This window comes from Artemia franciscana, chromosome 3, assembly GCF_032884065.1.
Source record: "Artemia franciscana chromosome 3, ASM3288406v1, whole genome shotgun sequence".
NCBI classification, from domain to species: domain Eukaryota; kingdom Metazoa; phylum Arthropoda; class Branchiopoda; order Anostraca; family Artemiidae; genus Artemia; species Artemia franciscana.
This window is the reverse complement of record NC_088865.1, coordinates 26,517,844-26,531,644: the sequence shown is the minus strand read 5'-3', so window position 1 is coordinate 26,531,644 and position 13,801 is coordinate 26,517,844. Positions and strand designations below refer to the sequence as shown.

General features: G+C 36.1%; 1 protein-coding gene across 1 annotated transcript in view; it reads left to right on the top strand.

The window, feature by feature from the left end:
• The window catches only part of LOC136025092 (uncharacterized), a 76,769-nt gene that overhangs the window by 57,926 nt on the left and 5,042 nt on the right, over positions 1–13,801 (top strand). The window contains exons 14-18 of the mRNA XM_065700814.1: positions 900–1,051; positions 6,336–6,464; positions 8,672–8,787; positions 10,901–11,023; positions 12,763–12,952. Coding sequence (XP_065556886.1) covers positions 900–1,051; positions 6,336–6,464; positions 8,672–8,787; positions 10,901–11,023; positions 12,763–12,952 — 710 coding nt within the window. The remainder of the gene's footprint in view (positions 1–899; positions 1,052–6,335; positions 6,465–8,671; positions 8,788–10,900; positions 11,024–12,762; positions 12,953–13,801) is intronic.

Below are 13,801 nucleotides of genomic sequence, written 5' to 3'. Positions count from 1 at the left end.
ACCAATAAATTTTCATGAAGGGGTACCGGATCTCCCAGCATTATTTAAAAAAACGATTAGAAATTGAATAAAAAAATATTTTTTTTCAACTGAAAGTAAGGAGCAATATTAAAACTCAAACCGAACAGAAATTATGGCGTATATGAGAGGGTTTGCCCACTCGTCATTACCTCGCTCTGTACACTATTTTGTTTTTAGTATTTTCAAAAGAAGCTGTTTAATCTAATTGAACGGCCGTTGTGATTCAAGGGTAATTCTTATAGAATTGGAACAAAATTCGAACTTTAGCGTAAAGAGCGAGGTATTGACGAGTGGGTGAACCCCTATATATACGTAATAATTTCTGTTCATTTTAAGTTTTAATGTTGTTCCTTACTTTCAGTTGGAAAAACCTTCTTTTATTTAATTGATATAATGGACTGACACTAACAGCTACAATCATAGGAGCACAGAGTGACCAGAATATTTCTCCTGGAGGGAGATATCAAAACATTCTCTAGATTTTCCGAGGAACAAAGCGTTGTTCTAATCAATCTTGGGAAACCCCACCTGTCTCTGCCCTGTGTGCTGGTGTTTATACGATTATTGAGTCCTATCCTTAGAGAACGATCAGAGGAATCTTCCCGGGACAGGGCTTAAGAATGAAAATATGCATATCTATGCAACTGTTTTTCAGTTTTGGTAAGGGAGGAGTCTTTTTGACAATATTTAGTGAGGTATGAGGAGATTTCCCGTCTCCTGGTCTACAGGTAAGTTTGTGATAGTCTGTTCGTAATGTTGATTGTAAGTTTTCGTCAACACATTTACTATAATAGTTGATATGATGCTTTTTTTCTTAATTAGCATTAGAAATAAGAATTCATCTGTTTTAACCATTTTGAGACGTTCTTTGATTTCAGGTTAACTTTGATTGAATGTCATCCAAAAGTCTGCAAAGCAGGGGAAAAATGCGAAAACCAAAGATTTACTCGGAAAAACTACCCTAATCTTCTGCCAATCAAAACTCCAGGTCGTGGATGGGGTCTTAGATGTTTAGAGGATATAAAAAGAGGTAAGTTTTAAATTGCTTTTAGGTTTTTAGGTCAGACTTGAAAAGGAAAGCCGCTCCTCCTACTATCCGTCTGGTAGATCTGCAATCCAAAGTTTGGGGCATTTAGGGATAAAAACACATTTTATATTAGATAAAACATCCTTCACCCTTTCCTCAGAGCTCTTTAATTATGGAATAAATAGCAAAGATTCATCAGAACTATCTCTACCGAGGGATTCAGTGATGGCAACCCTTTCGTGGTGCCCCTGAGAGTAGTAGGCACAAATAGGGGTCTACTACTACTGATTTCAGTGATCGTCAGCCACTGACCATTTTGTTCAGTATCTGACCATGAGGCAGGGCATTTTGTGTTATACGCTTCCGTGGTTAGGTAGATTGAAACCAGAAATAGCGGAGGGTAGAAGGGTTCAATTTCCTTGGATACTGAAAAACTGATTCTTTTATAGGATTCCTGCATAAACCATAAAAGTATACATAAAAAGGCGTGCAAAAAGTGTAACTTGGGTGAACATTCTGGTCCAGTAGATAGATACCCCTTGGCTGAATAACCTCGTTGCTCTTCTTTCCAAGGAACAGAAACAAAAAGAATTCACATGAAAGGCTTTATGTTTATAAAAGACAAGTTTAAGTGCGAAACTGGAGCACTTTGATGCTTCCTGTTGTAATAGCCTCCTCCTATGTTTATTTTCCTGCATCTCTCCTAGGTTGTCATTTTTTTTATATATATAATGGTTGCAGTAGTAGCTGTTACCTATTTTAGATCGAAATATTGCCCGTTTTAGCTAAGATCAAAACTAAAAGGTTTTAAAGTTACAGTCTAATAACAAATATTTCGCATGTAACAATATCTTAAAATAGTGATTTGAAATCCTTCAGATTCAGCTGAACAGTAATTTGCGAATACGAGAATAAATTTCAGAATTTCTAAAGGAACTTGGAACTTCCCAGAAATTAAGTGGAATAAGAAAAAACTGAACAAATGAATAATTTTCAGAATTTCTAAAGGAACTTGGAACTTCCCAGAAATTAAGTGGAATAAGAAAAAAATGAACGATTGAAATCGCCGCTCTCGAAAACTTTAAATAGTAGGAATTTTTCGAAAACTCGAATAGCAGGGAATTTCTTTTTTTCTGTTTTACCTGAGTAGCACTGATGATGAACACACAACTCACCAACGTCAACACAACCACCATCATCTCAACCACCATAACTTGACCACCAAACAACTTAAACGCCCTCAACTCAACTACCTTAAATTCAACCATCAAACACCTCAACTGCAATCAACTTAATCACAACTTAATTCAGATCTGTTTCTGTTTAGATCTGTTGATCAACCACCAAAGCCTGGTGAGCATTCACACCCTGACAATCTTATCAGTGTGAGGACTTCTCAAATAAAGTCCAACGTTAAACAAGTTGCAACCAATTCCTCACTGTCAACTAGAAACCTTTCTGGGGAATAGCTTCAAATTGAAAATGAAGATCCGCTTGTTAGATTGCCTGCAAAGAGTGCCTTAGAAGAGTCCATTGGTCTAGAAAGACGAAAAACGATTAATATTCGAGCCCCCCTCCCGTTGGTGGCTTTTCACGATCTTGTCCTTTACGGTTCCGGACAAAATATTTCTATTAATATTCCTTATTTTCCTATTATTATTCCTAATAATTATTCTATTAATTAATCCTTATTATTCTTATTATTCCTATTAATTTATTTCTTATTTTGGGCCATAGAGATATGTTCCAGTATCTTGAGAGATTAGAACTATTTTTAGGTGATGAAACATTCAAGGTTTTGCCCCGGCTTTTTTTTTCGGCTATAAATAATACATGCAAAGGTTTTTGGTTCATATCCACCATGCAATTATTTTCTTTTGCCGCATCAGGCAGGAAGCACATGTCGAGGCATGCTGCAAACACTTAAGACTAGGTGCCAAGAGCATATCGCACTAGAATTGTAATAGATTTTGAAAACAGCTTCATAAAAAACTTTCGCGTTAAGTTTTCAAATTCTAAATTATCGGGATATTTCATTCACTAGTCAGTCTTATCATAAGAAAAGTTCAATCGCTGGGCCTCAGCAAGAGTTCGAAAATGACCCCAATTTTAATATCTTCTTCAGAAGTATCTCAGCCTTAGGTTTTGTTCCATTACAAGATACTGAAAGAGTATTTGATGAACTCTGTGGTCATTTTCCCCAGGGTAATATTTACCATTCTCTCTTAAGTTACTTCAATGATACCTACGTATGTGGCATACAACATACCATTAAGATGGTATGTTCATCTGCGCTCATCCAAGTTATTGGAAGTTGTTTGATGGACCGGTGCTTGACACAGCTGTTCAAACATAACCTCAGGAAGAAAAAAAATGAGATACCTGAAACCAATTGCTCATATGCAAGGATAAAAAGATGCTTTGAAAGTAAATAACCCACAAAGACGTGTTTACTTTTCCAGATTTCCTCCCCAAGAAGAATACTGTTGACTTTAGGGATATATCATCCTTTTCTTTCAGAGTTTGTGTGTCTCCCAATACCTATGGTCAGATTGAAGCTTAAATAAATTTAGAAGATAAAACATTGACAGTTCTTAAGAATTTTATGGAAAATAAGCTGGCAAATAAATACAAACTGCCCAAACGCATTTTGCTCTCTGGAGTCGAGTTTTTCTCACTTTGAGTCGCGTGTTTCTCTTGAGAAAATGACACAAATTGCAATGTTTCGTTTTTTGCTCAATTTTCAAAACAATTTATGAAAAGATCCATCATGAGACAAAAAATTGAAACAGATCTGGGTTATGTTGTGGATGATTTGATGGTGGTTGAGTTATGGGGTGGTTGGGCTATGCTGTGGTTGAGTTGAGGGTAATTGAGTTTTGTGGTGGCTGAAATTGAGGTAGTTGATTTAAGTGGTAGTTAGTTTCAAGGCTGAGTTGTTTGGTGGTCGAGTTATCCATGTTCATCCACCACATAACTTAGATCTGTTTCTATTTTGTCTCTTGATGGATTTTTAAATATATATTGTTTTAAAAAAGGAGCAGAAAAAGAAACATTGCAATTGGTGCCATTTTTCTGAATAGCAAAACGTGACTTAAAGCGATAAAAACTAGACTCCAGAGAGCAAAATGCGTCAGGGTAATCCGTATTTATTTTTCCATTGCTTTTTTTTATAAAATCCTTAACAACTGTGAATATTTTTATCTTCAAAATTCATTTAAGCTTCGTTCTGACCACAAGCACTGGGGGACACACAAACACTAGAAGAAAAGGGTGATATATTCCTAAAGTCAACATTATTCTTCTTGAGGGAAATCTGCAAAAAGCAAATGGATAATGTCTTTGTGGGTATTTTTACCTTCAAAGCATCTTTTACCCTTGCATAATAGCAATTGCTTTCAGGTATCTTTTTTTCCCGAGGCTATGTCTAAACATGTCTTGAAAGTTGTTGAGCAACTTTCAGTTGTATTGAAATTTTCTGACCTTGCTGATGAGCAACCTGTCATGCCACCAGACGTTGAACAGCAGTGTCACATTTTGGTCCATCAAAGGGGTTCCAAAGACTTGGATGAGCGCAGATGAACATACCATTAAGGATGTTCATCTTAAGAAGTAACTCAAAAAAGAGTCGTAATTATCAGCTTGGAGAAAAGGATCACATTGCTTTGACCATACTCTTTTTAATATCTCTTAATGGAATAAAAGTTAAGGTTGGGATACTTTTGACAATAATATTCAAATTGGGGTCATTTTTGAACTCTTGGTTGAGGCTCAGCAATTGAACTTTTGTGATAGACTGAAAACTGAAAGAAACATTCCAATAATGTAGAGTTTTAAAATCAACCTGAAAAGCATTTATAGCAGCTTTTTCAAAATATGTCAGAATTCTAGTGGGATTGTCTCTTGGTATCAAGTCTTTAAGTGCTTGTAGCATGCCTCGATATGGGCTTTCTGCCTGATCAGGGAAAATAAAGTAAATGCATGGTGGATATGAATCACCAACCGTTGCATGTATTGTATATAGCTGGGGAAAAAAGCCGGGGGAAATCCCTGAATGTTCCATCTCCTAGAGCATACCTCTATGGCCCAAAGCCGAAATTCTTTTAGGAATATATTGTCCGGAATTGTAAAGGACAAGATCTTGATACAAATCTGGGACTTCAGAAGCCATTAGCTGGAGTTTTTGAAGGTTATAATAATTTTTTTTTTGTCTTTCTCGACGAATGGACTTCTGAGGCACTATTTGCAGATTTTCTAAGAAGTTCGTTCTCATTTTGTATTTAAATCTGTTCTTCTAAAAGGTTTATAGTTGACAAAGACGAAGTGGTTATGTCGGATTTTATATGAGAGATCCTCACACTGATCGGATCATCAGTCTGTGAATGCTCAACAGGCTTTGGTGATTGATCAACAGATCTGAGGTATGGGGTGATTGAGTTGATGGCGGTTGAATTGTTTGGTGGTTGAGTTATGTGGCGGCTGAGTTGCTTGGTGGTTGAACTTAAGGTAGTCGAGTTACGTGGTAGTTGAGTTGTTTGGTGGTCCAGTTTATGGTGGTTCAGTGTTTTGGTAGTTGAGTTGACTGTGGTTGAGTTACTTGGTATTTGAATTTGAGGTAGTTGAGTTATGTGGTGGTTGAGTAGTTTGGTGGTTGAGTTGTGTGTTCACCCCATCAAAGTTATAAATTTCTCCAATGCTTTTATTAATGATGTCGGTCAATGCCGCTTTCCTATTGATTATTCTAAAAATCCCTTTGGTTTGAGAAAACGCTCCTCGGCCCTTGCCTGTTATTACTATCATTATTGTTGCTATTACTTTAGGTTCTAATCAGGGATATCAGTTCAGTAAACAGGGATTCAGTGTATTTGCTATTTCTCAAAAATGTCCCATTTCATCGAATAATATTTTTCAAACGCTTTTCTGCTTATTTTTTGAAAACCAGGTGAAATGTCCCACATCAACCTCACGTCTAATCGCTTACTTCATTCTAAATTTTTACTGTCTGATTAATCTTCGTGTGGCGTTAGCTCTTGTGTCTTATTTTTCCCGTCTGAATGAAACATAAAAAGATTGTCTTCTTTTGCAAAAATCTATTTAACAATTTTCGGTAATGTGGGAAAAATTTAACCAACTCGCAAAGTGAATCAGCGTTGATAGAGGACAAGTAAATTTTGCTAGTGCCGTCTTGATGTTGGTAAATGTCTGTTTGATCTCGTTTGGCATTTATAAAAATAAATTATTCTTTAGAACTTGTGACCAAAACTAATGCTATTAATGTTTCATTTAGGCACGTTTATAATAGAGTATGTGGGTGAACTTATCGATATACAGGAATACCATCGCCGTATTGAGGAAAAGAAGAAACACAGGGATGACGACCACTATTTCCTCTCTTTAGATAATACTCGAATTATAGGTAAGCTATTCTGTGTAGTTTAATGCTCCACTTGACTTTTTAGTAAGAGTGAACGTCTCTTTTTGTAGTGAGAGATACTATCTAATAAAAGACTCAACTTTTAACTGATATCTAATTCATTAATGGAAAAGTGTAACTAAAATAAATCAGGTTGATTTTCTCCTTTCTCCCTGTCATGTCTTTATTATCTTAACCTAAAGATATAGTATTGTTTTTTTTTAAGAAACCTGCCCTAAATATAAATGTTAATTGAAATTAGTTTCTTTACTTTGAGTCACTGGTTGTATATTTTCTGATCTATCTATTCATAGAGCCTGAATTGTGTTATTGCTTAGACTTTTTTAAAAATAATGATCTAATCTTTCTTAAATAAGAAAATTTTACTTTTTTCTATTACGTTCTGCCGATTTTCAGCGTAATTGTTTGTCTGTGAAAAATTACAGAGTAAATTCTAAGTTTTAATGTATTTTATGAATAAAGCTTAATTTCAGCTTCCGATTGATGCTAGAACTGTCGTCTTGCGTTGAAACATCAGAACCACAGGACTGATGAGAAAGAACATACAAAAGACTTGTTAATGGGAGCTTTGACATAGTTTAGTATGAAATTGTACTGGTTTGCTTTTACAAAGCCATTATGGTTCGATAGCCCAAATATTACTGCTCGCTCTTGTCATAAATCTTTGATTTTAGGCTTAACCCTAATGAGTGAACGACGCGGATTGAGTGAATAATGATTACGTCAGGATGATGCACCATCATGTATGATAATGTTGATGCGAATCATCATCATCATTCACATGTATGACTTAGATAATGAGTGTATGACGTTGAGCGGAATAAATGATCTGAAGCCAGAAGCTGTATAAAAAAAGGGGAAGTGAAGTGATATGGCTGGTGACAGGTTTTGAACAGTGCGGCATGTGACAGCTATATCCGTTGTCAAGCTGGTCTTAATTATAATAACGAATGTTATAAAGTTTGCATAAGCTGATATTGTAGAATTAAAAGTTAGTTTGGTTCGTGGCCCAAAGAAATTGCTTATCTGGATAATCCATCCTTACTTCCTTAAAACTTTTTTCTAGGGTAAAATTAAAATATATGTCTTTTTATAACAAGAGGCACACATTACACATTTGATGGATTGTATTTGCTTTTAATACAACTTTTTGAGCAGAACTTAAAAGGTTAGGTACTTTTTCAGTATCTGTTTTTTTTTTTTTTTTTTTTTTTTTTTTTTTTGCGTCATAATTATTAAAGTCTCTTGAAAAGTTTCTGAATTTGATTTTTAAAAATTAAAGAAATCGAATTTGCTAAAATTAGTCTAATGTACTTTTTCACTTTGAATTAGGAATATCTTCAGTTTCTTTTTTGTCCGTCGCTCACAGTTTTGTAGATATGCTATCTTCTACGAAGTGAATTATTGTTTAACCTTTTACAATGCATGCAACCGCGAAACCGTGCCACAGAGCATCAAACTGGGATGGAGAGGCTCCTTCGACTGAGTGTTTTAACCCGAGTTTCAAACGAATGAGAAAAGTAGTTAGACTCGGAAATGTACATAGCTGGTTAAAGAATTTAGATTCAAAATTTTTTCATAGATAAATTATAAAAAGTCTAAAAGTTATAAATTACTTATGAAAAATATTCCACTGAATTTTCTTACTCCTTTTGGAAGTTTTAGTCAAAACCTAACCTTCATTTGAGCACAAATACTAGAAATCTGTATCACTATACATATACTTTACTCTTTACTAGTGCTACTTCACTTGCTTACACAGTGACTTCTAAGAAAACAGTGAAAAGCTTCTTAGAAAATCTATGAAAGCCTTCTAAGAGAACTAGAGAAACATTCACCCTAAAAATACATCCCTGCGTTTTCAATCTTCCCAGTGCGAAAAACATCATGACCCCTCACCCTGAGGGAGGCTTATGATTCGCCTAAATAAGTATAAAAGATTTACTTGGTGTTTTCTTTAGATTATCCCCTTTCCTGTTCAGAACTAATTTTGGAACAATGTCGAGTTAACGAGCGAAGTACATCTAGTGTGCACTTGTCAGTGGTTCTATTTTAGTACTTTTTTCGTGTTATTTTATATTTCCTTCTCTTTACTTTCTTTTTTTTCTCATTCGTAACCCTGAATTGAAATAGTCTTTGATTTTGAAATTATGCACGTTGTGCTTATTAATTTGTATTTGCTTGTTTAGACGCTGGGCCGAAAGGAAATTTAGCCAGGTTCATGAATCATTGCTGTAGCCCAAATTGCAAAACAGAAAAATGGACGGTTAATGGAGACACGCGCGTTGGATTGTTTTCTATTCAGGTATGAGTTTCTGATATTAGAAACTGTTAGCAATTGATAAAAAAGGCTTACATTTTATTGCCCGTTTTGTTATAGTTACGTCGATGGCACTAACAATCATTGTTCCATTATTATCATGGGTGGATTCGCAAAGAGGGCCTTTGTAGCTTAGGCCACAAAGGTCAATTGCCAAAAAAAAACCTTCTGGGATATTGATGTATTTTGCGGTATTTGGGATAAGGTTACCTATGTTATTTTCTTTTCTTTTTACAGATGAATTTTCCTTGTCAAGGTGTCCATCATTATTTTCCATCGTTCTAAGAGCCCCACCCGCAGGCTTCAGGTGGGATGGAGCCAAAATGCTCGTCCCCCTAAAGAGAGGGAAGAGTTATCCACCACTCGCCAGCTAGCCAGCAGTGGCAAGCATCACTAGGTCTTTAGAACCGGTACTAACAAGAGCACTCCTTTCTTCCACTTTGGAACACTCCCCAGGGATCGTTTTTTACGACCCTATCGATGCTTCACATGTTCGGGGGGGAGGTAATCCTCCTACCCCATCCCCCTCCCTGCACTGGGAAGTACGACTAGTGGCATGATGGTGTCAGAAATTAGCAGCAGTAAACCTTTTTTTGTGTATGCTACTCTCAGGGGCACAACGGGAGGGCTGTCACCTCTACCCCCCGAAAATTATTGATAATATGACATCACTCTTTTTATCTTTCGCGCATTTAAACCAATGTTGTCGACAGTAGGAAATAAATTAGGAAGACTCGTAAAAAGAACTCGATAAATTTGAGAATGAAAACAAAAATCCAAAAAAGCGAATTGACTCCATTTAGCAAGCACCAGGATGTAGCAGCCCAAGGGCAGCACAGTTCATTAGCCTTGATAAACATTCAAGGTGAAAAAAAGAAAAGAAAATAAGATCAGAACGTTTAACCACAAGAGAAAATCATTGATTGTTTACTGAACTGTATTGTTAAAGATGTCCAATCCTATTTTAAGATATGTATTTGTTTTTCACTCAATAAAGGAGGCTAAACAAAATAGTTGCATCTGGGTTGAGAAAGAGAAGCCAACTATTGCAATATATCGAGCCAAAACGAACAGGGATAGAAGGGGGCTGACAGAAAAACAAATGAGGATAAGCAGAGGAAACAGCCATACAAAAAAAAGAATTTGAGTCAAAACCAGCTTATTTAGCAACAAAGTATGTGTAAATCTACCAGATAAGTCTTAAAGCTTGGCATTTAATCGCAAAATACGGGATCCGATTAAAGGTAAAAGAAAAAAATATAAAGGATACGGTGCTGGACTTACAGTCCCTACTTGCGGTACCTTAATGAGAATTTGCGCTTTTGGATTTTTTAGAGGGAGTGGGGTAATGCGTACTTGACCGGATACGAGTGGATGAAGTGGGCTGGCCGACCGACAAGTTTATAATAATAAAGATAGATATGCGTTGGGAGTTCATATTAAGATGCCTCATTGAAATCTACAATGCCTGCTTAGAAATCTAAATGGTCGGTGCAGGCAATTAACGATAATTCTTATAACATAATTCTTTGGAGTGATCGTAAATGAATTTTAGATGAATTTAGATAAATTAAGAGACAATCGTTCACCCAGGACTAAATTGAAGAATAATGCTGAACTTTGAGAAAGGACAAAGGAAGGCATACGTATTTTCATTTACCAAATCAACTCTTAATTATTTTTAACCTTTAAAAGTAGATATTCTGTGCAATTTTGAAAAAAAACATTATGCCTATAATGTTTTATCCAAACATCCTTAGAATTATTGCTACTTCTCGTATTTGTTAGCTTCAAACTTCTAAATCAATTGCCGATAAAGGTTGCTGAGCTGTATTCAAATGGAAGATAAGCTGGGGGATTCATGTCTAATCACGCTTCGATTAATCGCATGTTTAATCACGACTCCCGATCTACATTACCCTGCTGATTTTCTCTTTGAGAAGAGCTTGGTAAACGGGTTTTCAAATAGTTGCTCTCAATTCCCTTAAAAAAGAAGGAAAAGTAAGATCTTGGTTGGTGCATTGTCTAGATCTATTATTCTTTCTTCTTTTGTCTTATGTTTGCATCTTATCCTTTTTTTTTCTTTTCTTTATTCTAGGATATTCCTGCGGGAACGGAGTTGACTTTCAATTATCAATTTGAATCTTTGGCTGGAGGTGAAAAGAAGCCTTGTCTCTGTGGTGCTGCTAACTGTGGGGGCTTTATTGGTGTCAAAGTGAAGGTAGGAATATACTTGTACCTACATTATGAGTAAATCCTTCTTTCTGCGTAGAATATTCCTCGAATCGTACTGATTAAAAATCGTTGTATAATTCTGCCTCAAACAAGATACGATTTGCCTATCTTTCTGTTAAAAAGTTGGCGGTGGTAGGGCATGGGGGTACCGGAGGCAACAAGTCCCTGTGATTATGCAGTTTGTAATCTCTTGCAAGATTCCAGTCTAACTGAAGTACCATGGTTTAGCGGTGCAACATACCTACCTTTTTGCTAAAAAGTCTGTGGGAGGGATGTCTGAGGGGCCACGGGTTTACATAATACCTCCAATAGTATAAATTGATTGAGAATATTTTCGTGACTTCGCTTCAAACAAGATGTTGTTTGTCCTTCTTTCTACCAAAAATTGGCAGTGGGAAGTGCAGCTTAGTCTCATTCTCACCCAAGTCCCGACTTAGCTTGTTTTTCACCGAATGGTGTTTGGCTAGAGATTGGGTGTTTATGCGCAAATCAGGATTTTCCTCGTTTTGACACAGACATTATTTGATTTCTCTCTTCTCATTCCAAAATGCGGCTTCTCGGGGAGGTGTCAACTCCTAAAAGCTGTCAAAGTAGTGAGTCTTGTGAACGAATCCGCGTATGAAAAAAAAAAAGAAAGAACGAGGCCATATGCTTTGGTCCATTCATCAAGGATTGATCAGTAGGCTATAAAAAAACAACCAACATCCATTTCTAATATTACTTCCGAAGAAGGGCAAAGGTAAGCTCCAGTTTATTTAGCAATGAGAGGACTATTGAAGTCTAGGAGGCACAACATGTCGTGACATAGCGTCGGTTTATAGTCTGTGCATTGCTAATCAAAGGAGGCTGGAGACGGAAGTAGTGCACTGTTGGCTCAACGAGGTGTGAGGCGGAGATAACATATTCGGGAGTGTAATAGTCGTAAACACTATTTACCATATAGTGTCAGAGACGGAACGTACGCACTGTTTATCGAATAGGGTAGGATTCGGCCTATACGTACTTTTTGACCAAAGGAGTTAGAAGACATAGCTTGTGCAACGTTGACTTAAAATGATCTAAGAAAGAACGCACACACTGCAGACCAAATTGGTGCATAGACAAAGGACACGTAACGTTTATTAAAGGAAGTTGGAGAACGTACGTGTTGTTTACTATGGACAATTGGTCTGTTTCGGCCGTCCTAACACTAACCTTGTTAGTAGAAATTGTACTAAAATTTTAGTCCCAGGAGCAAACATAAAATCTTCGCTAACATTAACTTGTTTGTGAAACTCTCCATAAATTCGAAACAATGTTAGTTTTAACGCAAAAAAAAACGAAAAAAGAAAAAACGTGAATTTATTCGTTTAAGAAATAACTGCGTTCAGACACCTTTTGCATTTTACAATTTGTATTATATTATCTATACTTATTTACAAGTTTGAAATTTTGTTTCAAAATTTAGTTATACTTTTAAGTTTAATTTTTTTTTTTGTATCCTGTAGAATTAATTCGTGTCTACGTGTTGTCAGTAAAAGAATGTTTGGCACATAACCGTTCTACTCTGGTGAACTGAAAGAAAATCATAAGTAACAGTTGAGGGGGCTGAAATCGGTCTTCCGTTTGAAAGTAATCCAGTAGTCCTGCTTTCAAATGCATGTAACCACACATGTTTTCTTCATTTTCCCGTTTCTTTAATTCCAAAATTTATATTTTTGATTTTTAAGAGGTGTTTTGTTACAGAATGCGAAAGAAAAGAAACCTGACGTAGATAAAACAAAGCGAACTAAAAAGAGAAAGTTCAAAGAAAAGAAACACACGGAAGATGAGTGTTTTAGATGTGGAGATGGTGGAGATTTGGTTTTGTGTGACGTTACCAAATGTCCCAAAGGTTATCATCTATCTTGCCTAAACCTGAATAAACTTCCTGGTGGTAAGTGTGTTTTTTCCTCCTTGGTTTGTAAGACAGTGAGTGTACATTCCTATGCAGCTTTTGTAAACAGATTTCTGTTTGGTCTCTTGCTCTCTCTTGTTTCTTCTTTCTGTCACTATCTCTTTCTCTCCCCCTCCCTCTCTCGAAATGCTGCCTTTTTCTTCTATTCAATTACTAATTTATATGTATTTATTCGTTCTCTGTCTGATATATAGTATTTGAGACTCCTGATAATATTTGGTGCTTAATCTCGACTTCTAATGCCAAAAGTCTACGTTTTTCTCTTTTTAATCTAAGTTTTCCCAATGTGTAATCTAGCAAGAGTCTTTGTTATATTGACAGGTCTGACAATGCTTTAGCTTGGTTCCCAAGCAGCTTCCTAAAGAAAAAAAAAAGAACCAGTTTTTTGGGGGGTTTCAGCGTGGCTGCTTTATGGATTTGAATCAACTAGTGCAAAACTAGGGGGATAAGCAATAAACGCAATTAATAATGCTTAATTAATAGTTTCTAGATGGGATTCATGGTTTTAATTTTTCATTTCTTATTGGAGACGGGCCTCGAGTCTCGTCGCCATTAGCTCCTTCCGACTATCTTTGAACTAAGAAAAAAGAGTATGGTCAACTTATAAGAGAGGAAACTGGCGCTAATGTCGACAACAGAAAATCACCTACGCCATCTAGTGTTTACTGTTTCTTAGAATTTTCCAAGCTTCGAAATTGTTTTTTTGTTGGAAACCGAAATCAGACATTTTATACTACCTAATTATGCTAATTTTGCTTTGATATTACACCAAAAAAAGTGCCAAGAAACGTCAAAATCTAGAAGTGGTTGGTAATTTCTTTTTGTCAA